The sequence below is a fragment of the Mus caroli genome, chromosome 1 (genome assembly GCF_900094665.2).
Source record: "Mus caroli chromosome 1, CAROLI_EIJ_v1.1, whole genome shotgun sequence".
Classification (NCBI taxonomy): Eukaryota; Metazoa; Chordata; class Mammalia; order Rodentia; family Muridae; genus Mus; species Mus caroli.
The window spans coordinates 161,359,929-161,385,936 of record NC_034570.1 but is presented as its reverse complement, the minus strand read 5'-3'; the positions used below and the strand labels follow the sequence as shown (position 1 = coordinate 161,385,936).

General features: G+C 46.3%; 1 protein-coding gene and 5 non-coding genes across 6 annotated transcripts; 1 reads left to right on the top strand and 5 right to left on the bottom strand.

The window, feature by feature from the left end:
* Positions 1–608: 608 nt before the first annotated feature.
* On the bottom strand, positions 609–4,344 carry Cfap126 (cilia and flagella associated protein 126). The gene is made up of 5 exons (XM_021173252.2): positions 4,212–4,344; positions 2,441–2,503; positions 2,187–2,267; positions 1,337–1,513; positions 609–990 (listed from the first exon to the last, which is right to left on the bottom strand). Exons 1-5 carry the CDS (start codon positions 4,236–4,238, stop codon positions 769–771), a joined length of 570 nt encoding a protein of 189 aa, XP_021028911.1. The 5' UTR covers positions 4,239–4,344; the 3' UTR covers positions 609–768.
* Positions 4,345–15,831: 11,487 nt separating this feature from the next.
* Trnav-cac lies at positions 15,832–15,904 on the bottom strand. The gene has a single exon. It is a non-coding gene; the product is annotated as a tRNA-Val (tRNA).
* Positions 15,905–24,552: 8,648 nt separating this feature from the next.
* Trnae-cuc lies at positions 24,553–24,624 on the bottom strand. The gene has a single exon. It is a non-coding gene; the product is annotated as a tRNA-Glu (tRNA).
* Positions 24,625–24,902: 278 nt separating this feature from the next.
* Trnag-ucc lies at positions 24,903–24,974 on the bottom strand. The gene has a single exon. It is a non-coding gene; the product is annotated as a tRNA-Gly (tRNA).
* Positions 24,975–25,398: 424 nt separating this feature from the next.
* Positions 25,399–25,470, bottom strand: Trnad-guc. Its single transcript has one exon. It is a non-coding gene; the product is annotated as a tRNA-Asp (tRNA).
* Positions 25,471–25,925: 455 nt separating this feature from the next.
* Trnal-cag lies at positions 25,926–26,008 on the top strand. The gene has a single exon. It is a non-coding gene; the product is annotated as a tRNA-Leu (tRNA).

Here is a 26,008-nt window from a genome sequence, read left to right as displayed (position 1 = left end):
ATGGCTGTGAGCCACCATGTGGTTGCTGGGATTTGAACTCAGGACCTTCAGAAGAGCAGTCAGTGCTCTTAACTGCTGAGCCATCTCTCCAGCCCTGGCTTATATCTTTTAAAATGTAGTTTAATAAGGGCATTTAAAGGCTTCTAACCTACCACCCAGCAGAGGTAGTGGGAAGGAAAGCTTAGTAACCAGACATTTGTACGTCACTGGTCTGTCAAGATAACTCAGTGGGTGCAGGCTCTGGCCTCCAAGCCTGAGGACCCGAGTTTGATCCCAGGATCCACGTGTCAGAAGGATCCACACTCCGCAAGCTATCTCTGGCTTCCACGTGCTTGAGGCACACCTCCATGCATACATAAAGTCAATGAATGCGTGTAATAAAGTTTTGTGTGCTCTACTAAGTGACCACACTTGTGATTCGGAAGATAGTGACAAAGTTTGGTTCTGAAGTTTTGCCCTTGTGTGGTGCAAACCAGCTTCCTCTTGGTCATGCTGTGGGAGTCACTGACATTCTTGTTAAGACTCACTGTCCCCTCTTCCCCAGCCTTCCTTGTAATTATGGATTTACAAAAGACAGACGTAAACCAGGAGAAAACCCAGGACAGTAAAAGACTTAACACACAATGTTTATTTCCCTAAATCTGCCTTCACTCCTGGCCCACCATTTCTCTGTTCCACATTTCTGAATACAGGGTCTTACCTATTTCAGTCGGTCTCTAAAATGTCACCCCAGCGTGGCATAGATCTGGACCTCTGCTAGACTAGGACCTACTTGGTGTTCTTACACGGGCTTGGAGGTGGGTTGTTGGGAGAGTTGGCTGGAGTTTGGGGACCTGGAGTGTGACCTGCAGAGGGGTGCGAGCTTTGCGGTTCATCTGGGTTGTCTCCTTGGATGACCGGGGAGCTGGGAATTATGGTTGGATTTGGTGCTTGTTGTACAGTCTTGGTGACAGATTTCTTCTGTTTCGTCTGACTGTCGGGATCGAAGGGCTGTTGGGACAGGGTGTGGTATTTCTCATTAGGCCCAGGTTGTTCCCAGTCACCCTCAGAATCCAACTCCCTTTCTTAATAGGCCCCCGGCAGGCAGGAGGAGGTCAGGGTTTGAATAAGAGCAGTTAAATTTAACCTCCCCCTTGGAATTCTTTTCTACTGGGGTTAGAGGTGGGGAACAAGGTGGCTTCTTTGTTTTGTTCCTTCAGACCTTAGTGATGAGGGACTGGGCAGCATGAGACAGATTTGGTTAGAGGTCCCCTCCCTTGGCTAGAACAGTGATTGGCAGAACAGTTTTGAGGCTGGAAAGAAATGGGGGTTTTGGTTAAACAGGAAGGATAGATACCTTGCCTGAGATCTCAGGACGCAGCCCATTACAGGCGTTGAGTAGATCAGGATTCTTGTGTATCCATTTGGTGAGGTTGTCGGCAGCTGTAGTTGTGCGGGCGGTCAAGATCACCTTAGCAGGTGGGATCTTCAGGGGCATTTGCCAGGTGCCCATGAAGGAACCCCAAGGACTTGCCTAAAGGAAAAGGGATTGTTCACCAGGTCTTCACGGCTGGTAGTGTCTGCTTGGCGGGGCTGTCTGGCTTCACGGCCACTCTGTTGTCTTGCCAATGCTTAGTAAGGAAACACCTGAGAGAGGGCCTAAGGCAGTGGCTTACCAAGTAAAAGGGAAGCTTTGCTTCTGTCAGTTTCTTCAGTTCGGCTGTTTTCTAGTCCCTTTCCTTCCAACTTAAATTTTTCATTCTTAGGCTAAGTGTGAGAAAGGAGTCCTGGGCATAAATATTGTCATCTGAAAACATTGCTTACATGTTTTCAGGACTTCCATGTGCTAACCTCAGCTCCGTCCTGGCAGATAGAGGGTAGGGGCATCACAGATTGGACTTTAGTTTTCTGTGTGACTGGAGCTCTGCTTTTATGCATTAGTTCTTTTTGTTCGTTTTGAGACAGCATCTCTCTCTCTCTCTCTCTCTCTCTCTCTCTCTCTCTCTCTCTCTCCCTCTCTCCCTCTCTCCTCCTTGGCTATCCTGAAATTCACTGTGTAGACCAGGCTGGCCTCAAACTCACAGATTCTCCTGCCTCTGCCTATTGAGTATTAAATCCCCCCTGGGATTAAAGGTGTATGCCACCACAACTAGCTAGCTCCTCCCCACCCCCTTTTTTTCTGGTAGAAGGGAGGTGGGGAATCTCACCTTGGAACGGGGCACTGAAGGCAAGAGATGCCCTCGATCGTTGGCGATGATCTGAGTGTAACCTTCATGAGCAGCGATTTTCTGTATTTTGGGGTAGAAAGAGAAGTGCCTGAAGTGAAAGAGGGGCTTGGAGTAAAAGTATGGGAGAGAAACACATGGACTGTTCAAGGGCTAAGGGACTTAGGTGACAGAGAGAACCAGTGAGGCCAGTCATCGGAAACTGGCCTTGGAGAGGGGCACTGAGCTCAGAATACCTCTTTTGTTGGCCTGGCAGGAGACCAGTTCTGCAGGTACGTGGGTAAGTAAGCTTTTTCATACTGTGGAGAGAAAGAGGAGAGTTCCTGTGAGATGGTGACACTGTTCTCTACAGTTAGGTGAATGCTAACTCACTGTGGCAAGGGTATATAGGGAGGAAGCTATCTTAAGGGAGGTAGGTGCTAAGACAATGGTTGCAGAGTATAAGGAGATCTGACCTGGGCACTAAGTCTGGGAAGAAAAGCCTACCAGCTGGAGGGAAGGGTTGAGAACTGACTCTTGTGTAGGAAGATGCCCTGACAAAACCCAACAGTTGGTATGCCAACCTACAAACAACACGAAAAGAAGAGAGCTAAATACAAAGAAAGACGAGATTGTGTCTGGCTTTGCAACGCTGCATATTGAACCCAGGATCTTGTGCGTGCTAGGTAAGTATGAGATTATAATCTGTTTGCTCAAGATGTGTACCGGGGGTGTAGCTCTGAGTTACAGTGCTTATCTAGCATGTACAGAGCTATGGTCCTCAGTGCTAGTGGGTAAAGATGAATTTTAAGGAGCTGGTATAAAGTATGTGTGTGTGTGTGTGTGTGTGGTTAGACTATTTTGTTTTTAAAAATGCAATTAAATGTTAATGTTTGAGGTTTATTGTGTTCTACTGAGCACTACAAAATTTAATTTTTAATTTTCACATAGCTGCTAAAACCTTTTAAATTATATTTGTGACTCACTGCTGGAGACTGCTAGATTAGACCAAGGGATGGTAACCAAATCCACATTGCTACCTGCTTTTGGAAGGCCAAGGGGCAGAAAACGCCACTTTATTTATTTATTTATTTGAGGCTGGGTTCCACCTTTCTGTCCCTGCCTCCCTGGCAAGAACGTTTTTTTATTTGTAAAAATAGACCATTTGTAAAACTATTTGTAGACATAAAACAACCATTTGTGTTGCTTTGACAGAAGGTAGTTGGCCAAGGTGGCACACACCTGTAAGCCTCACGATTAGCAGAGGAAGGTAGGAGGGTTGTGACTTTGTGGTCCAGTCTGAGAGAGGTAGGTAGTAGGCAAGACCTTACCTGCCTACCTACTCACACACATACACATAAACGAAGAAAAAGAACAACACTAAACTGGGAATACTAAAGAAGGAAAATATTTTCTCCAAAGGAATTCCAAAAGTGTGTAGTCAATATTTTGTTTCTTTTCTTACTACAAGACTCTGGCTGGCCTGGAACTCTCTATGTAGACCAGACTGACCTCGAACTATCAGTGATTATTTTGTGTCCTTGTTTTCATTCTCTCTCTCTCTCTCTCTCTCTCTCTGTGTGTGTGTGTGTGTGTGTGTGTGTGTGTGTGTGTGTGTGTGTGTGTGTGAGGGGGGAGGGGTTCTCTTGAAGCTCAGGTTAGCCTTGGACTCAGTATGGAGCCCCAGAATGCCTTGAACACCCATCCTCCTGCCTCGGGGACCACTGGGGAGCATCTCTACCCCTATATTTTGAATTTTTCTGAAACAAATTAGTGCTAACTTTCATGTAAATAGATATGACTTTGTCTCTTGACTTACAAAGCCTAAACTGCTTACTCTGGCCTATAAAAATAAAATCACTGCTTCCTGGCTTACGGTCTACAAATTTAACCCAGATCCTCTTTGCTTGTTCCTGGGCCCTCCCAACCATGAGATGAAGCACCACCTCAACCCAGTCAGAATCTGATGGGAGCGGGTAGATCTGGAACATAAACTCAAATGTAAAAGGGTGAAGAGCAAGCGCTTACCTGGTTGGCACTGTAGTTAGTAGCCATGATCCAGTGCTGTTTACACTTGTTGCCTGGCAACTGCAGAAGGACAGCCTTCTGGGAGTAACTCCCGGTCAGCAGGGGTTGGGCTACGTTCTGTGGTTCACACTACCCTCTTCCTTTCTCTCCGAAACGTAGGTTCATTTTCATTTTAGAATATAGAGGCCCAAACAAACATGAGAAAATGAACTGAGAAGTAGCCATGGATACCTTGAACACCCTGTCCTCCTGCCTCTGCTTCCAAAATCCCGGGACCACTGAGCAGGACCGAGCAGGACCGAGCAGGACCGAGCAGGACCGCTGCATTTGCCTCAGTTACTATGCTTTGAATGTGTCCAAAACAAATCAGGGATAACTTACATGTAAATAGCTGTTTCCCCAACATACGTTAAGTCTGCTTCAGAATGTCCAGGTTGTCTTTGAATGACATCTTCAACTATTTAAACAAACTTTGAGACCCCCCGCCCCCAGCTGAGGGTGTGAGACACTGTGGTATAATGAACTAACTAAGCCTAACTCCCCATCCATCACATCCTGTAGTGATGGCCTGCTTTGCACACTGACGGATAAGGTGAATGAAATGTTCACTCACAGTGGGAATTGGGCGCTGCCAAGATGATGCTCACAGGATAACAAAGGCACAATGCTTAGGAAGCAACCAACTGGTTTGTTCCCAAAAGGAAATATATGTCTTATCCTTGGTCCTTAAGTGACTCCTGTCTCCTCCATCGCTCTACAGTCACAGGACCCAAGATACAGCTTCATGGTGTTGGTTAGGATATGGGAAATCAGGACGTAGGGTGGGACACTGAGTAGGTACCAGGGCCTGAGCCTATTAGCTATAAAACCAAGAAACCCTGAGAGACATTGAAATTTCTGTTAAGTCCATCTACTCATCTATTGGGGTGTTAGAACTAAAGAGGGCTTGTCAGTTACATAGTCTTAAGTTTAAAAAAAAGAAAAAAACCCAAGTTGTCCAAAGATACTTAAGAGCCAGATATGACTGTGCACGCCTGTAATCCCAGTATCCAGGAAGTGGAGACAGGAGGATCTCAAGTTCAAGACCAGCCTTGGCTATGTAGTAGGATCCTGTCTCAAAAAACCAGGGAAGGGACTCATGAGCCCCCCCTCCTTCCTGGGGCTATGGAGGCAATCAACTGTTGCTGGGGGAGGGGCTCACAAGGCCCTGCCCTTTATGTTAATGGTTTCTGGAGAGGGCACGATCTTCTTTTCAGTGTTGTAGCCAGCCACACTGGTAGGTGGTCCATGCTCCTATGAATAACCTCCCACGTGTGCAAGCATCTCTGAGCTCAGTGAGACATACACACGCACTCGAACACTCTAGAGCATGGTCACGCCTCTAACCTCAGAACTTGGAGGAGTCAGACCTCTAAATTTGAGCCAACCAGGTTTACATAGTAAGTTCCAGGCCAGTCAGGGATGCATAGAAAGACCTTATCTCAACAACCAAACAACAAGAACAAAAGTTCACGTGAAGTGAGAAGAGGGTATGGGGGAAGCAGATGGGGTCCACTGGGAGGGGGAGGGGCATAAGAGCATAAGAGGGTGAACGGATTCAGAATCCTACATGTATGAAAATGTCACAATGAAACCCATTATTCTATAGATCATAGGTGCTGGTTTGAAGGAAGGACGTGGGGTGGGGAAGGGAGCTGGGGAGATGGCTCAGTGACTGGGAGTGCTCTCTGCTCATCCAGTGGAGCCAAGCTGGCTTTCCCAGCGCCCATGGCTCTCAGCCTCTGTAACCACAGCTATGTGGAATCTGACGCCCTCTTCTGAAACAGCTACCTCAACTCACACATATGATTTTAAAACAAATTATTTCTTTTCAAGAAAGAAAGCAAGCTGCATGTGGTTGTTTATACCTGCAATCCCAGCCTTTGGGATGCTGAAGCAGGAGGATGGCTCCAAGTTTGGGTTACTTGAGGCTGCCTCCAAAATTCAGTGGGAGATAATTGTTAGTTCTTTCTTCCCCTAAAATGTTTCTCCTATCCAACCCAGCATAACGATACTCCTGACCCTTCCAGATAATGGGGTAAGAACAGCTCTTATTACAGACTCTGACAGTTCACAGCTGGGTAATGTGACATAGGCCAGCAGCCCCGTGTGCTCTGTCCCCGTGGTTCTCATTACTCTCTAGAGTGATGGAGGACAGAGGAGTTATTTTAGGATCAAGGGCTGTCTCTGCTCTCGAACATCCATTTTGCCCACAAGAGGCAAAGTGACAGCTCTGTAGCCATGGCTTTTCTGGGAACTGCTGTCTTCGTTAACTATCAAGGCAGTTTTCCCTCGGCGCTGTGGGCAGTGTGTGAACTCAGACCTAAGTGAGGACAACATTAATGTCCATCCTGGAGCCAAATTATCTGGATGAAATTCTGGCTGTGCTTGGAAAATGAGGCCTTAGAAAAGTTCTTCAGCCCGGGCTTTAGCGACCTTGCATGAGAAATGTAGACTGTCCTACTTCAGAGCATTAACTGTGCTAACATGGCCTGTAGGCACTTCATGCAAAGAGGGCTCAAGAATTTTACTGGCTTAAAAGTGCCTGGGGTGGGGATGGGAGGTGAATGTGAGGTGCACACTTTTCATCCCAAAAATTGGGAGCCAGAGCTGGTGGATCTCTGAGTTTGAGGTCAGCCTGCTCTACATAGTGAGTTCCCAGTCAGCTGTGGCTACACAGTNTTTTTTTTTTTTTTTTTTGAGACAGGGTTTCTCTGTGTAGCCCTGGCTGTCCTGGAACTCACTCTGTAGACCAGACTAGCCTCGAACTCAGAAATCCGCCTGCCTCTGCCTCCCGAGTGCTGGGATTAAAGGCGTGCGCCACCATGCCCGGCCTTTACACAGTCTTAATGTGTCTCAAAACAACAAAAAGAGTATCCAGAGGTGATCAGCAAGATGGCTCAGTGGGTTAAAATACTTGCCTGAGAAGCCTGATGGGCTGAGTATTGTCCCAGAGCCCATGTGACAAAGCCAACTGTACCTGTAAGCCACGCACTCCTCTACCTAGACAGATGTGCAAGATAGCGCCCACCTGGGCTGGAGAGATGGCTCAGCTTCATCCTCTCCCTCTCTTTCCCTCCCTCCCTCCCTCCCTCCTTCCCTCCCTCCCTCCCTCCCTCTCTCTAAACATGTCCAGAAAGCACTTGGATTTCCTCTTCATGTAAATGAAGCATTCCCAGCACCCAGCACCTCAGCCCTAGCCAATAATGTACACTCACCTCAAAAGCCCTACCTACTCTCCAAGATTTATATAACCTTTATTATCCCCAAATAAAGAGACAACACACACACACACACACCCCTCAAGACAACCGAGTTCCTGTGAACCGATTACAGAGAAAGATTCTGTCTCAAAACAAAACCATGAAAAAACCATGTATGATGTATGTGTGCTATAACATGCGCTAGTGTAGAGGACTTCTTTTAATAACCACGTGTGCACCACTGAAGGTGCGCACCTCATCCGCTTTGCGCGCTGAACACGGAAGCTTCTCCTGAAGACAGGGCAGCAATGCCACTGCGCATGCGTCACTTGGCATGTGCGCATGTCAGTAGCATACATTAGGAAATAAGGTTGTGGAATCAAAGAGTCAGATTTGGGAAACTGCTTTTCACAGACATTCATTTCGTCCTTGAACCGCTTCTGAAAGTCTCCTAGCAGGTCTGGGGATGGAACTTAGTAGAGGAGTTGTGTCGTGTGTTCATGTGGAGCCCTGGTTTCAAATCCAGCACCTCAGAAAACAAAGAAAACAGAACCCACACACTCAGACGAGTCAAGCAAGTTTGGGGCAGACACCAAAAGCTTAGCTCTCCAAATAGCACAAGCATTATGTACTGTGGTTTATCTAATTCACCATCGGACAAAGTGTGAAACTTAGACCTCTGCCACTAGACAGGGGCTCTAGACCACGCTGGCTCAATCCCCTATGTAGCTGTGGCCTTCAACTTCTGACCCACCTGCCTCCACTTCCTGAGTTCTGGAGGCCTAGCTGTCTATCACCATACCACACTTGAAACACGAACTTTTCTTTTTTAAATCTAAGACTTATATTTTGTGTGGTGATTCTGCACAGGGGCTACGCTGATCTCTGTGTTATTCTAACTTTAACTGTGTGCTGTGGTTCACACCTGTGATCTAAGCACTTAGAGAAACTGTGGAAGGAACACTCTTTTTTTATTATTATTTTTGTTGTTGTTGTTTTTTGTTTTTGGGGACAGGGTTTCTCTTGTAGCTCTGGCTGTCCTGGAACTCACTCTGTAGACCAGGCTGGCCTCGAACTCAGAAATCCACCTGCCTCTGCCTCCCAAGTTCTGGGATTAAAGTCGTGCGCCACCACTGCCCGGCCAGCTTGCACTCTTAATGGCGTAAGTGGTTATTACTCGACTTAGGCATCTGTTTCCCTTCTTGGGCGGTTTGACACCAGAACCATTAGATCTGGTGATGTTGTCAAGCCTCCAAGATTTCTCCCAAATAGCTCCAAGGAGTCCTGCTTGTTACTTCACTGGTCCCAGCGGTAACTAGGTGTTGGAGTGGAGAGCCAGACTTTGTAGATTCCCCCATACAAGCTGAAAGCAGTTGGTGCATAGTAAGGCCAGAAATGATACAGGACTACAAAGGAAAGTGCTTCAGTTCCAAAACACCTGGGTTCTTTTCTGAGACTACAGCACCCCCTAATGGAAATTGTTATTATCTCTTTCTTTACTCTGTGTGTGTGTGTGTGTGTGTGTGTGTGTGTGTGTGTGTGTGTGAGAGAGAGAGACAGAGACAGAGAGAGAAAGACAGAGAGAGAGACAGAGAGAGCACGAGAGGAGGAGGAAGATGAGGAGGAGGAGAAGAAGAAGAAAGAAGAAACTAGAATTTGTCTTCAAAACAAAACTGGCCTAGATAGTTTCACAGAGTATTCCATTAAACCTTCTTTTTCTTTATTCTGTAAGAACCAGGGGTTGAACCCAGGTGTACATGGTAAGCAGCACTCTCTCACTGAGATACATTCCCTATCCTTTTAAATCTCTTTTAGAAATTGCTTTTCTTGGACTAATAGGGTGGCTACATGAGTAAAGGCACTCGCCACCAAGCCTGACAACGTGAGATTGATCCCCAGATCCTTATAACGGCAGGCTAGCCAGGCAACAGCGACCTAGGCCTTAACATCTTACCTAGGCCTAAACATTCCATTTAGGCCTTACTATTTGAGATTGGAATATTTGAGGTCAGCTTGGGTTACACAGTGAGACTGTCTCAATGGGACAAAGAGGATGAGTTTATTTTACTTTTTTTTTTTTTTGTTGATTGGAAGCAAGAAGTTTATGTTCCTTTGGTAACTTTCTTTTTTAAATGCTGGGCTCAGTGGAGGAAGCCTGCAATCCAGTCTCCTCAGGAGACTGAGGCGGGAAGACGGTAAGCTCAAGGCCTTCCAGAACTAGAGCATGATTCCAAGGACAGTTGGGACATCAGTGAGATCTTGTCTCAAAATAAAAACATAAGATGGAGTTGGAGATGTTGCACAGTGGTGGAGTGCCTGTCTACATGTGAAAAACCAGGGTTTAATTCTTAGTTGTGTGTGTGTGTGTGTGTGTGTGTGTGTGTATACAGGACCACTCCCTGTTACTGGCTAATCTTCATTGTCAACTTGACTAAATTGAAAATCACCTAGGAGACACACTTCGAGGTGTCTGTAAAGGTCCTGTCAGGTTTAACTGTGAAGAGCAGACCTTGCGTGAATGTGGATCACATGGACTGGAGGTCCATACTGAATTCGATGGAGAACGCTGCCTGCCTGCCTGTGTTCTTCTCTTCCACATCCTGACTGCAGACTCAGTGTGACCGGCTGCCACACCCCCCGATACCATAACCTCCTCAGCACGGCAGACTGGACTCTTGAACTGTGAACCTAACTCTTCACTTCCTAAGTTGCCTTTGTCACAGTGATGAGAAAAGTGACTAAGACACAAGCCTGGTGGAATCTTGTACTATTCCAGGACATTGACAGCAAGGAGCCCATCTAACTTTAAAAAATAAATATAAAACCAACCGGGTCCTCATATGGAGTTCCAGGACATCCAGGACTAAAGAGAGAGACCCTCAAAAAAAAAAAACCCTAAATAAATAAACAAACAAATGACATTTAAAGAACTCCAAAAGTGGGAGACAGAAGTGGGAGCCCATCATGTTCCAGGGGCTTTGTAGCAACACCCGATAGGGATAGCTTGTCTCTCCTTCAAAATCAAAATCAGTGACACTTGAGTTAGGAAGACTTGGAGACTCAAGATTGATGATAGGTTGAGGTGCTGGAATCTTCTGGAACTGTTCACTCACGTGACTGGAAATTACACCGGTTGTGAGGTATACTTCCCTGGTAAATTGTCACGTATTGTTTGAGATTTCTAGGAACTGGTTCTGGAGCTGAGATTGTCCATTTCCTCTATTTCAGACCCCAGCATGCTTGTCAAAGTGACCTCCAAGACCCCTTATCTGTGAATGGGCTGCCCCACCCTGATTCTGTGACAGGGGAAAACGGGACATTAACTGCATCTTAGCTGAGGTTGCAGGCAGGAGCAGGCTCATGTGGCCTCTCAGAAGATAGCATTTTAAAAAATGAATTTTATTTCGTTATTTTGCTATCAGGGCATTTTATTTCTCATGTTCAGGATGGCGGGTTCTAAGTGTATCCCAAGACAATGAAGAGGAAGATGTGTCACCTTGTATAATGAAACCGGTGACATTTCCTCTTTAGTCAGTTTCTCCCAAGGAGGAGATATAGGCTACATTGCTCAAGTAAGTACACAGAAATAGCATAATAAAGGGTAATGACTGGAAGCTATTCAGTGACTACAGTTAAGTGTCCGGTCTTACTCTTTTGAGACATCCGTATCCACCCTCAGGTTTCTAATGTGTTTCCTGCATTTTCCTAAGCTGCTCTCTCTCTATCTTTCAGTATTTGTCCTTAAGTCTGTATTAAACAAGGTGGCATCTACACCTACAATGAAGACCGGCACTCAGGACGTGGAGGCAGGAGGTTAAGTGCCAGTACTTGCCGTCTCTCCGGCTCCTGAAGAACACTTCTGACAAATTTTACACATGAAGGTTAAGAGAAAGAGAGACTAGGGAAAGAAAAAGGCATACTTAAGTGTGCGTAAGAGCTCCTCGAGGGAGAGCCATAAGTAAGTATTTTAACACGAGACATATATACCTAAAGTTGTATCTCAAAAGGTTGCTTAGGAACACACGTTTATTGAGTGGTTCTAGAGAAATCAACAGGGTTGCTCAGAGGGCATCTGGTGAAAGTCCTGGGAACACTGCCTCTTCACAAATTGAAGGGTTGTAATGCCTTAAGTAAGTGTTGCTAATTGGGCTTTGTAGTCTGATACTTTGTAGATTCCTCTTTCTTCCACCCTTGCCCACCCTTCCAACCCTCTAATATTAGATAAGAAAGAAAGAGAATAAAAAGGAAAGGGAGCTACATTATGGTTAGACTACTTCCTGTTCATTAGCAGTGTGGAGCTCTTTGGGGGCAAGTTTAATCTTTGCCCACAGGATATCTAATTTCTTCTTGTTTCTTCTTTGCAGACAACTACTTAGCAAATACTTAATCTTTCTCGAAACACACCTTGACCAACAGCAACCAACCAACAACCCACCGCACCACTCGGGACCCTAGCATTTATAGACCCTCTGGAGAGTCCTCAAATTCTAAATGTCACACAACTGCAGAAACTATCTGCAGTTGGCAAAAACGTGCCTCTGCTAGAGCACGAAGCAAATCAGAGTCAGCTGCTGTGGACCGAATGAAGCAGCCCCATATCCCATACCTGGGATTAAACAAAAATATATGCTTATAATATTTCTGTGTTTTTAAAATAAACCAAAATTTCAAAATTGTCACTACACTGCATTATTCTTTTATTATTATTATTATTAAGATAGGGTTTTTCTATGTAGCCCTGTAGACCAGGCCTTGAACTCAGGCTTGATCCACCTGTCTCAGCCTTCTGAGTGTTGTGATCGCAGTGGTACCCACCAACACACACACACACACACACACACACACACACACACACACACACACCAATCCCCCCCACAGCTCTGGCTATCTTGGAACTTATTATATAGACCAACTTGGCCTCTGCTTCCCAAGTGCTGGGATTAAAGCTGTCCACTGGCTCTGTAGAACAAATTTTAAGTCAGTGGTTCTCAACCTTCCTAATACTGCAATCCTTTAGTACAGTCCCTCATGCTGTGGTGACCCCTAACCATCAAATTATTTTCATTACTACTTCATAACTGTGATTTTGCTGTTATGAATAATAATGTAAATGAATATCAGATATTCAGAACATCTGATATGAGACCCCTGTGAAAGGGTCATTGGATCTCCAAAGGGGTCTTGACCTACAGGTTGAAAACCACTCTAAGAAAGAATTTGTGACATTGATGTAAATGTTTGGACCTAGGTCCATCACTTAATAGAATGGGATCACAAGCAGGTCTATTCTTTTCTTGATGCATAACATTTTGATGATGGTAGTTATCTCCTAAAATGATTACAAGGATCGGATGGCACTGTAAATTAATCTGCTACAAAGTAAATGGGAAATGAGCAATTATGATTTCAGAGTTCCCTTTAGTGAATTGAAGATTCTGAAAGTTACTTAATGAAAGATAACTTTCCCAAATTAACTGCTGAACTGTTGAGCTAGGCCGGGATTGAGGAGGGGGAGGATTAGGCTGGTGCGACGGGAACTCTTCTTGGAAGGAAAGGGAAAGTACCCATTTCCCTTGTGGGGTCTTTGGAGCCTCTTGGCCACAGCCCCTGCTGCAGAGAGGACCTGCCCTTTCTCTGCTCCGCTCTCCTCCCGCGTGTGCGTGGCCCGGGAGAGTCACATCCGGTCCCACTGGCCAGAAATGAGCTCAACCCACAACCCCCCTTTCCGTGACTCACGCCTGAGTACCGGGAAAGCGCTACTGGGACCGTGAGACCGGGCATGAAGGCGGGGCGACCAGGGGACGAGGAGGGACAGGCTGAGTCCGGGAGAAGGAACCGGAAGCTGGGGATGGGCCGAGTGGCCTGCAAGTCCCCAGGTCCGCACTTTGGTCTCATGCTATCAAGAAATGCTTCGCAAGCCAGGCCAGCCCCAAACTTGTCTGAGAAACCACTACTACGTACCACGTCTCTCTGTTTTCGATTGGCTCCCTTCATAACCAGTGGTTGTAACCACTAATTTGCTTTCCTCCTGTTAGATGGGTTTATCTGCATAAACCGGCCTCAGTAAATCTTCCATCTCAAGGTCTGTGCTCCATGTTATGTGTATTATTTGTACATTGTACAAAACGAAGATTATTTAGGCCAAAGGTCCAGTATCAGGCGCTGCCGTGTTGTTAGTTCTCTGGTAGGGACCTCGTGGGGATAGAGGAGACATGCAGGGATATCCAGCGATCGATCGGGAAACCAGAAGGAATTCAGGGGCCAAACTTTTTTTATTATTATTTTATTTATTTATTTATTTATTTTGGCTTTTCGAGACAGGGTTTCTCTGTGCTCAGTCTGTAGACCAGGCTGGCCTCGAATCCTTCTGCCTCTGCCTCTCGAGTGCTGGGATTAAAGGCGTGTGCCACCACTGCCCGACATTTTTTTTTAAACAGCAACTTTATTTCAAGAAATACATTCACGATGTAGCTTACTTACTCTGCCCTACTTTTATTTTTTATTTTTAATTTAACGTGTATGGTTGTTTTGCCTGCACGTATATGTCTTTGCACCAAACTTGGTGTCTGGTGCTAGGGAGGCCAGAAGAGGGGGTAGGATAGCTTCCCTGTGAGTGCTGACACCCTCTGGAAGGCAGCCAGTACTCTTAAACACTAGCCCCATCAGGGCTACTTTTTAATGCTTCTAACATCTAAATACTGAGCCACACGGAGGACCAATCTTCTAGCGCACAAACGTTTGTGTGTGGGGGACACACTTTAAACCATATCCAACACAAAGTCCAATATGAGGCAACCTAATCATGGCTGAATACGTGAATACACTGGGGGTTCAAGGTCAGGGTCTGGTTAGACGTTAGTGTATGATTTATGGTCAAAGTCAGATTGCAGCTCAGTCTTCATCCATCCTCAATGGAACGCTGGCTGATGGCCAGACTCACAGTAACAGCACCGTGCTGACTCCCTCCTGACTCCAGCACCGTGCTGACTCCCTCCTGACTCCAGCACCGTGCTGACTCCCTCCTGACTCCTAGGATGTGGCTTTCACTCTGTGTTCTGGAGTGTCCTGCCTCGAATTTAAGAATAGGCCATCACAGACTTGGCATTGAATAAATATTACAACAACAACAACAACAACAAGAACAAGAGATTATCTATCATCTTGAGTTCAAGGCCAGTCTGGATGACAGCGTGAGAACCTGTGTTCTATATCATCCTTCACTTTTGGATGAGTGAGTTTATTAAGTATATATCGAGCAAAAGTGAGAATTAGCCAGGAAGAGTAGCATATGCCTTTAAATCCCAGCACTAGGGAGGCAGAAACAAGAAGATCTCTGTGAAATTTTTTTTAAAGATTTAATTATTTCTTTTATGTATATGAGTACACTGTAGCTGTCTTCAGACACACCAGAAGAGGACATTGGTTTCCATTATAGATGGTTGTGAGCCACCATGTGGTTGCTGGGAATTGAACTCAGGATCTATAGGTGAACAATCAGTGCTTTTAACTACTGAGTCATCGTCTCTCCAGCACCATAGTGAGTCTTTAAAAAAAAAAAAAGGTACTATATTAGGAGTACTGGATGCCCTTCTAGGGGACTAGGTTCCCAGCACCCACATGGCAGCTCCAGTGTCTTTTACTCCAGTTTCAGGAGACTCAATGCCCTCTTCTGGCCTCTGCGCGCGCTAGATTGCATGTGGTGCACATGCATATATGCAGGCAAAACAACCATATGCATTAAAAATAAGTTAAATAGAGTGACTAAGGAAGCGTTGTTGAGGCAGCCAAAGTTCCCAGTCCAAAGTTGAAAGCACGCTGTCCTCCTGGTGAGGTTTCCAAATGAAAGAGCAAATGGCGTGCGCAGATATAGGCTAGGGAATGCTTGCAGAAGCAGCCACACTGGAGCTTCCAGCGGGGAGCGCTGGCTTTCTTAGTGAATGCTAGGAGTTGAACTTAAGTTTTCGTGCTTAGGGAGCAAGCATAATAATAGAGATGGGAGCTTTGTAAAGCAAGATAATCACGGGGTAGCGGGAGACGGGATAGCTCTCAGTACAGGTTATAAACTCTGGAGAGGAGGAATATGAGGCAATCCCTGCTGAAAAGATCGGAGCCCTTCTCGGGACAGAAGTATGAACTGACGACTCCACAGTGCCTTCTGGAAGAAGCTGAAGGGAGACATTAATACCTGCGGGTCTCTTTGGGAGGACCAGCTCACTGTCGACAGTCTCCCTTCGTTTGTGTAACTTTAGCTGGGCTGATCCAGCCCTCGATATGATCCAGGAGACGTGTAATTTGGTCAGATTCGTTTGTAGGTTCTGACTGTAAACTCTTTAGATCTTTTTATAGGATTGAAAAAACAGGTTGAAAAACAAAGTAGCTGTTTCCGCCCGGTTTCGAACCGGGGACCTTTCGCGTGTGAGGCGAACGTGATAACCACTACACTACGGAAACAGGCTGACAAGTTGCTCTATATGGGCTGCCCTTGAAGTGAATTGTTTCTTTTCTGGCTTTCTTAAATTCTATTTAGTCAACCAACACCTGGAACAAGCAGGTTCCTCTCTGAAGCTGTTAAATGATTCTCACGCATGGGAATTAGACGGTGCCCCCAAAGAAAACTGCCGGCAAAGTTAAGACTCTGCCCGGGACCCAGAAGCCCAGGGAGGAGCGCCAGCCAGGCTTCCGTAACCACCAATAGGCGCAGCTTTCCAGATCCTGCGGCGCCCCAGGAGTGCTTGGCTGATGAGTATAGAGCGCCACCTGGCGGCCAGCATCTGCTGTGTCGCGCGACTGGAGAGAAATGGAGCGAGCGAAGAAGGCCTGAAACAATGAAAAAGCACCCTGAACCTAAATGTAAAAGGCATTTCCCAGGCTTTCTCGTTCCGTTTTTGTTTGTTTGCTTTTAATGAGTCAAAATGTTTATCTGTTCGTTTCTTGCATCTGAGGTACTCTTCGCTGACATCCCTGGCCTTATTATTTAACCACTGCATGCGGACCGCTTTATCAGGTTTCCCACTGAGTCGGTTCTGCAGAGGCCTGCCCGTTGCCCTAGTTTCTTCCTCCAACTCGACATACACAGGCTCTGCACACTTGGGTGCATGCTCCAAGGACGGACTTGGTGCTTGTCTACGGTTTTGGCAGCTTCACGAATTTCAGTGCTAGGCCATGGTGGACGAGAGTGCTTTTCATACCCTTCTGTAAGGCAGTATTAATGTCTACTGTATCTCCAGGAGCAATGCCTTTCCAGGCCATGGCAACCAAAGAGAAAGAGTCCCTTCCACCCCTTAAAAAAAAACAAAACAAAAATAAAAATAAAATAAAATAGTCATAATACGTAATGGGAGACGTTTGGGCTTTTTGTTTGCGCAGCGTAACTTTTGAGACGAGCAGGTATTTGTGTTGCCCTACATATTATAAAAGTGAAAGTCAGTGGATGAGTACATTTCATTCTGCTAAGATAGAGGACAAAGGAAATGAGAACTGGAGCCAAGAGTCATGGGTGAAGGACGAGGAAGAAAGGAGAGAGCCCTGGGGAAGAGCTGACTGTGTGAGGCTGTGTAAAATGTGAAAAGACCTCAGCTGTTTCCAAGGGGTGCCCTAGACCAACACTAAAGAATGTATCACATTAAGCCACTTTTAGTAGGATCATGGGACATACTTTCTCAGGGAATCTTCTCCAAGCACATGCTGATCCCACTCTGTTGGAAACATTTACACTTTAGAAATCAATACAGAGCCTGATGACGGTAGCACATAGCTCTAATCCCAGCACTCAGGAGGCAGGCGCAGGCAGATCTTGGAGTTTGCAGTCAGCCTGGTCTACAGAGCAGGTTCCAGGACAGCTAGGGCTACACGGAGAAACAAACAGAAAAAAAAAGTCACTTAGAAAGGTTGGATTGACATATATAGCTTTAATAGGATAGAGGTCCTCTTCAAATGTCCTGTGACTGTCCTCTGAGTCCTACTCATACAACCTCCAAGCAGCACTGTCCTCTGACAGGTCGTTCCTCAGCAAATCATCCGGTGATTCTGCATCACATGACACAACCAGACATTTTCACTCCCGTCCTCCTGCCCTTCCTTCCATGGACTTGGTCCCTAAGAGCAGGTGTATGTATTTACTCCTTATTCGTTGGGCTTCAAAGAGCAGGCGCATTGCAGAGATTTTGATCACACAGGTGGTTTCACCAGCTCCGGCGCTGTCGTCACAGCTGACTCTTCTCAGGTATCCCAATTAGGAGGTTCAGTCAGTATACTTTAGTTATTAACACATTTTAAGAATGGAGTCCTTCTCAGTTAATTTAGTCAAAGAGAAAAAAGAGAGGCAGAGAAGAGACAGAGGGAAGAGGACACACTTCTATCCAGTAATGTAGTTTATTTGTAGGGTGAACTACAACGAGTTAAGCAAAAACAAAGCTCTGAAAAGCGTCAAGGTCCAAGACCAGAGTGGCAGCTCTTCAGTGAGCTAGACCCACAGCCAGCAACGTGACTTCAGGATGTTTGAGAAGTAGAGTAAAGGACGATGGTGTGTCTGGCAGTTATAATATTGAGTAGAAGTAAGAGCAAAATGCCCTAACCAAGAATTAAAGGCCACCATGGCGACAGTGATGAACCCTAGACACCAGGCCACCAGGAAGGCATAATGAATGTTTTAGCTGATTGGTTGGTTTGGGTTTTCAAGACAGGGTTTCTCTGTGTAGCATTGGCTGCCCTGGATCTCTCTTTGTAGACCAGGCTGGCTTTGAACTCACAGACATTCCCTTGCTTCTGCCTCCTGTGGGCTGGGGCCAAAGGTGTGCACCACCACACCCAGCTTATAATGAATGTTTTTACTTGAGCACTCTGAGAAAACATTTCAGGATCAGTTTGAATATTTTTGTTTGTGTTAGTGCGTCTGAGAGGAGGTCTCATGTAGTCTAGGCTGGCCTTCAACTTGATAGGTAGCCAAAGCTAGCTTAGAACTCATGATCCTACTGCCTCTGCATCCCAAACGGGAGGTAGCATTTGTGTGCCAAGAGCCATCTAAGAGAGGCTAAAAACCAGCAGGTGATCTCCCAGTCTGATTCCACCTTGGATTAAAATCTATGTCAGATTTGCTCCTGCATGAGAATTTTATTATAGGAAAGATTCCTGCTATTAATATGCTTTTCCTGTTATTACTAAACATATATAACAACCACTAGGTATTAGCCCACCCCTTTGAGCAGATCTCTGCAGACCAATGAAGATGCACTGCCTTGTAGTGATGCTAAATAGACAAATGGATGACTTCTCAATTCTTAATGATGATCCTATAAGAATTCCTAAAACTATAGAAGCAATTATCAAGACCTTTTATAATAGGACTGCTATTAAAGCATTTTTTTATGTAAAACTGCATTGAGAACTCTGAGAACCGTCTTCAAGTGTCATGAGTTAATTGCTTCTAAAATAGCGAGAAAGCATCTACTACTCAGAGCACATTACAGGAGGTTGTAAAACCATTCACCAAAGGTCACTAAAAGGGAACGAATGAGTTACTACGGGTGCAAGGACAGAAGATAAAATATTGACAGGGTTTATCTACACAAAACTTCACTAATAACATTGTCACAAAAGTTATGGTTTTTTTTAACTCTCCATGAACCTGCAGAGCTGGGACAGGTGATGAATGTTTAGGCAGATAATTACTCCTAACGGATATGTACATATTCTCTGTTGTAGACCTCTGACTCGATTTGTGACTTGAATTCATGTGTAAATGTGTGAGGAACTTTTTACCATGTGATCATGTGTTCTGAAAGATGGATAAGTGCTGAGGACACATCGGAGACAGCCCTTATCCCTCATTTTTTCTTATAAGCCCCTTTTCCCCATTTTTCTTACAGAGCTTTTATAGGGAACTTTTTTAGAACTTAGAAATAAAGGCTAAAATCAGTTTTTCTTCTCATGACTTCAACTAGCAGGCAAGGAGACAGAGCCCTGCCCTTCCCGTGGGGAGAACACAAAGGCTATTTTACTTAATCCCCTGCTGTTTTAGGATGAGGTGCTAAATAGTTTCTTCCATCAGAGGCGCTCAGAAGGCGGGCCAGCTACTGAAGGAAAGTGACTTAGACTTAAGATAGATAAACATTTTATTATTAAACAGCAACTTTACATCTCTCTCTCACACACACACCCTGTCGACATTCAGTCTGATGGTAACTGCTCTTTTGGGTCCTCATTTTCTATGGAAGGGCCCTGTACTGTGTGACAGGTGTCTGAAATTCTGTGACTTCCTACAGTTGGCCTATTTTTATGTCAGTTGAGTTCTAAACCTCAAAGGAATGCTAAGAGGTTGAATTTGTGCTGCCCCTAAATCCTTTCCATTGGCAAAACAACTACGACAACGACAACACACTGGGTTTTATTTGGCTGTTCTGCATCTGCTGTGAAAGATGAACAGGGCAAGCGGAACATGGCAGCCAGCTCTTAGGAAATAGAAGCCAGGCGAAGGCTAGTCGCTTGAGTCCAGCTGGGCCTAGATTGTTCTCACCCAGCCGGGGCCTCACAATGAGTGGGTGTGGGAATCTGAGAGCAACAGAGGAAGCGAATACAAGGAAATAATATATGTTTGTCTGTGTATACTGTGTGTATATTTTATGTTGTGTAATAAGATATATCAGAATGTTGCGATGGCTACTTTTGGTTGTCAACTTAGAATTCACTAAAATCTAAGTGGCTGGGTACACCTGTGGGGGATTTTTCTTAATTAAATCATCTGCAGTGGGAAGATCTTTTAATTCAGATCTATTGAGGTGGGAGGATCTTCCTTAATCTGAGCCACGCCTTCTGCTAATGGCCTACATAAGGACGGGGAAGTAGGAGACTCTCTCTCCCTCCCCGTCCCCCTCCACCTCTTTCCCTCCCTCTCTCTCTCCCCCTCCTCCCCCTTCCAGCCTCTCAATTTCTCTCCCTTCCCCTTGCCCCCTCCCTCCCTCTCTCTCTTCCTCTCCCTTTTCCTTGCCCACTTGGCCCCTCTCTGGCTGTCAAGTCCATTCGTTTACTGTCATTAGAGCCTAATTCTTTTCTGACATAGACAGAAGACCAGCTGAGACACCCAGCCTCATGGACCAGGCAACTTCTGTATTCTTGGCCTTTTCGTTGGTAGACAGTCACTGTAGGAGTAGCGGGATCACACTCTAATAAACCCCTTTTCTCTATATGTAGTGATTCATTCTATAAATTATGCTCCTGTAGAGAACCAATACACAGAGTTAAGATAGGAAGGGAAGAGAAAAGGGGAATACAAGCCTTGGGTTTGGCCTAGACTCTATGTGGGGAGGTAGGTCGGAATATCTTCAGTGAGGGAACCAAACTGCAAAATTCGGGATTAGAAGTAGAGCTTATGGATCATAAAACCAGGTGGCGGCACATATCTTTTTCTCAGCACTTGGGAGGCAGAGGCAGGCAGATCTCTGTGAGTCTGAGGCCAGCCTGGTTTCAGGACAGCCAGGGCTACACAGAGAACTGGGTCCCAAGAAAGAACAACAACAAAAACAACAACAACACCCAAAGGCTACAGAATAAATACTCCCTCTCATGGTCCTGAGGTAATAGCCAAATAAGCTACCAATTGTACCACAGAGGCAATGCCAATACACACCCTCCTCCTAAAGATTGTGTTCACGAGGGCCTCGCAAGTCCTCACCTCTACCTGAGGAGCTAATCTCTGTGGACTGTGTGGAAGTGAAAGACTCAAAAACTCCCAAAGGGAGACACTTACTCAAGCCTCGGGACAGCCGCGCACCCAAGAAGACACTGAGACCGAACTTAAGATGTAGAGAGTAAGATTTAATACAGCAACGACAAGAAAGCACATAAAAAAAGCACATATACCAGATATCTGGGGTCGAAACTCATGCAGCCAGCAAGGTACAGAGGAGATTCGGCACCCAGCCCAAATTTTCACAGGCTTTTATAAGAAAAGGGCAAGGGGGGAACAGGGTGGAGAAAGTACAAATTTACGTCACCAAGGGGTCGTGTCCTATATTTTGGCAATGTATTCGATCTATTGGAACATTCTGGGGTAGTACCAGGAGGCCCCTATCTCAAAAATGTTCTTGGCATAGTCTTTAGTTGGGAGGGGTTGGACTGAGTTCGCTCCAGGAGACCCTTATCTCAGAAATGCTCCTGGAACCGTTCTCACTTGGGAGGGGTCGGACCCTGGGGTGAAGAGTGGGGTGAAGAGTTCAGAATGTACTCTGAGGTAAAAAGTTCAGGTGTGTTCCGGGAACAACCTCTAGATGGGAGGGGTAGGACTCCGAGTTGAAAAGTTCAGTAATTTTCCTCTTTCAGAAGCATCACCTGCTAAGAACAAGCTGATGGCCTATTAGCAAGAGGCTGAAAATAGAAGGTGGGATTCAGAGAGAGAGAAAGAGAGAGAGAGAGAGAGAGAGAGAGAGAGAGAGAGAGAGAGAGAGAATAAATTACAAGCTAGTTGGGGAACGAGCCTGAGCTTACAGCCTGGGGCACGATTTAAAAAGACTGCTGTTACAGAGTAAACAGTTGGTGGCCTCTTGGGAGGTATGGCCGTCCAGTCCAGCAACTAAAATGCAAACAGGGTTCACCTGAATGGGGGGCTGGAAATGAAAGGGCAGAGGGGGGGGCGGGAGAAGAATGAAGCCAGAACAAGGTTCTGAAAGTTTATAAAGGGAAACCCCACAAAATCCACTCCTGTTTCAGATGGAGTGTGTTGCAGAGCAAGGTCAGCGCAGGCAGCCAAAACGGCTAAGATCCCATGGGAACCTGCAACTGCTGGCAAGGCAGATGCCTCTGTCCAGGTCAGACAGACCTGTTGTGACAAATGTTCAAGGTCTGCTTAGCCTGCTCAAGGCTGGGAACGTTACAGGGAGGGAGAGTCAGTTTTCTTCAAGGCTGGGTTGACCAGGTTCCAATAAATAGTCCCACACCCAGAAATGTATGGGCAGCACGAATTTGGGCCCAGGTATGTCAAAAAACAAAATTGGGGGGGGGGGGAGGAGACAAGGTGGGAGGGTGGAACCAAGAAAAGTGGGGGTGAATATTATTAAAATGTACTGTGTGGAATTCTTAAAGAATTAATAAGAAGCCTTTAAAAATGTTGTATTTGTGGATCTCCTGCTTTGTAGCATTCTGCTGCTTTGTCCTGATATCCTTAGAACTCAGTGGCACAAAACTAAGAACACCAAACTGCCTCCACGTATGTCCTCCCCCCAAGTCCTGCAGTCTCCCCCTTCCCAGCTAGAAATTAGTGAAAACTAAGCTCACTGCGGTCTGCAGTGGGGAACAGACATGTTGGGAAGAGAGCTCACTGCCCATTTGAACTAGAATCTGTGCTAGAAGATGTCAGCATGGTGGATGTCTCTGTTTCTGTAAATGTCTCTGAAGCCAGGTTTTCTAATTTATTTGTGAATTTTACGCCCAGACACTGAGCCTTACTTCAAAAATCAAAGTTAAATCACACGGAAGCAATCTGTGAATGACTCTCAAGCATAAGAAGACAAAGTTTTAAATATTCCATAGAGAGTAAAACCATGTCTGAGAAGGAAAGAGACTGAGCAGGTTGAACACACAATCTCCACACACACACACCCCAGGCCAGTGCCACACAATCATTCAAAAATATCCCTGATGGGTCTGAGGGTATTTGATGAGCATGGACATAATCCTAGCACTCTGGAGGCAAAGGCGGGGCTATCACCAGTTCTAGGCTAGCTTGGGCTACATATGAAGAATTGTCTGGGAAAAAAAAAATTTTTAAACTTTACAAAGGCTGGGATTGCCCAGAGAAGCCCCCAAATTTATAATTACTTTACCTCAATTTAATTTTTAACATTGAAGTACACAGTCAAGCAGACGAAACCCAGAGTTTTGACCGAGCCCCCACCCCCACCCCCAAAAAGTGATTTACTGATCAGCTACATCCCCAATCCTCTGCCAGATATTCTGAATCAAGAAAAGGTTTTAGCAATGGATGTAATTTCCCCTTGGCTTTTAAGAGTCCATAGCCGTTCGTCATTTGGAGATTTCTTCCACTGTGGAAAATTCAACAAAGACTTCTGACTTCTGATATTTCTAGCCCTAGTTCCCACCAGTAACTTAGAAGTTCCTGGTTAAAGAAACGGACGACATTCATTGTACTTAATAGGTTTGACAAATCTAGATGTCACACCGGATGGGGCTAACTGTTCCGATGATAAAATGATCTTGGAAAATGTCCGTCCGTCCTGGGCAGCTGGGAACTGTTACTATATTGTATGTTTCCCCACCCTCTTTATTACAACTGCCAAGATCTCCTGTGGTTTTTCAAAAGACCTATAACCATTTAGCTGGAGTTCAAAGATCAAGAGCCCAGAAGCTTCAAGCCAATAATCTGCCTGTCCAACTCCCCAACAATGGTCAGCTGTGAATGGAAATCCAAGGATCTAGTAATTGCTCAGTCCCACAAGACAAGCAGGTGAAAAAGAGCGAATCTTCCTTCTTCCAGTGTCCTTAGTAGGTCTCTAGCAGAAGGTGTGGCCGAGATTAAAGGTGTGTACCACCACGATTTGTCCCAGATGACCTTGAACTCAGAGATCTCCTTGCCCTAGTCTCCTGGGATCTATAGTCACTATGCCTCAAGATCTCCATGCCAAGATCAGAAACTTGTATCGCCCAGCCTCAAGAGCTGGATCGCAGGTGAGCCTTCCAATTCTGGATTGTGGTTCATTCCAGATAGAGTCAAGTTGACAACCAAGAAGAACCATTTCTAGAGGACTTTTTTCTGAGTTAAGGGCCGGTGATGTGTCTGACGAGGCTGGGCGCACTGCGAGGCTTGTGTGTGCGGGCGTGTGATGGTGGCAGTACTTCCGGCTGGGCGCCAAGGGATGCAGAAAGCCTGAGATGTGCAAAAGTAAAATACTCCGAAAAGAAAGAGCAGGAACGAGGTGTGCATTTGAGGGCAAATGTGTTTAAAAGGACAGGAGTGCAGAGTCATAGAGGAATTCTAAACATACGCATGGTGAGGTGGTGTTGAGCAGCATAAGGACCATTAGAAAGCTTTAGCAGGTAAGAAAACTAAGAACTAGTGGAGTATACAGAGTAAATTTGAAAAAAAGCTGCACTTCCCTGACCGGGAATCGAACCCGGGCCGCGGCGGTGAGAGCGCCGAATCCTAACCACTAGACCACCAGGGAGTGATGGGAGGCTCCTTTCGCGAAGAATACCTAGGTCTGATCTAAAGTTCATTACTATTTATTAACTTAGCTTTTTGATGGGCAACCATAAGCAGAAGACTCCAAAAGGTACCTGCCCCTGGCACCTATCCTCCCGCTGGCCACATCCTCAAAATATCTCAAGCCTCTGTTAGGTCACGCAGTCTCGATACAAGCTGAGAGGCACCAGAAAGATCTAGTATTCAACAAAAACAAGCTGAGAAGCACCAGAAAGATCCAGTATTCGACAAAAAACACTATGCGTTGGCCGGGAATCGAACCCGGGTCAACTGCTTGGAAGGCAGCTATGCTCACCACTATACCACCAACGCAACATTAACTCTGAGTTGTGGAACATTCTGTCCTCTTAGCCTCTACAATCGGGAGCCAGGCCAGGCCACGAGAGCCACAGGCACCGGTGACCGCTTAGTCCGGGCAGGCCACTACCCAGAGCAGCCTGGCACACCGCTCAGGCCCAGCATGGCGCACGCCGCCCGTTCGGGCACACCTGGAGCCCACCGCGGTTGGGGTTGGGATGGGAGGGCTCGCTAGGGGCAGTGGGGGACGGAGAGGAGCGTTTTGGCAGGCGCCAGGGCGCTGGGCCAGCGGCCAGCAAAAGGCTTTGAGGACCCGGGACGGCTTTGCTGGAGGACACCGTGCTGGGCTGGATCGTCTGGGTCTGCGTGTGGGGCTGGGGTTGGGGTGGGAGGGTCAGTACCCCGCGGGCCGCCTGTCTTTCCAAAAAGGACGCTACGTCTCCCCGTCGGGGAATCGAACCCCGGTCTCCCGCGTGACAGGCGGGGATACTCACCACTATACTAACGAGGACGACGTCAGTGCCAGAACCCTGACGACAGCCACTGTCCGATGTCCGCCAGGATCGCCAGCTTCGGTCTGAGCCATCATCCATCTCTCTGCACTTCACAGCACCTCAACCCTAAATCCTCCGGGACCTAGCGACAACACCCCTCCCACCAGGAGCCGGACCTGCGTGCAACCATCCGGTGATCGCCCTCTGCCGTCTTCTCCGGAGAAGAGGCTCGGGATGGCAAGCTTGAGTTGTTGCTGAACTGGTTCCTAAACCGAAGATGATGACCCGAGACCCGGGGACTTTGGAGCATCGTGACAATTGTAGTAGAATCCAATTGCCTCTTTTCTGTGGCGAGGTTTACAGCTTGAATTTGGAGTCCAGATGCACTTGTTGCTAGATCCATTCAGCAGAGGATAAAGGGGCACGCTCAAACTATCCCTTCCACCTGAGCTGCTTATTGGCACTCGTTGTAGTCAGGATGGCCGAGCGGTCTAAGGCGCTGCGTTCAGGTCGCAGTCTCCCCTGGAGGCGTGGGTTCGAATCCCACTCCTGACA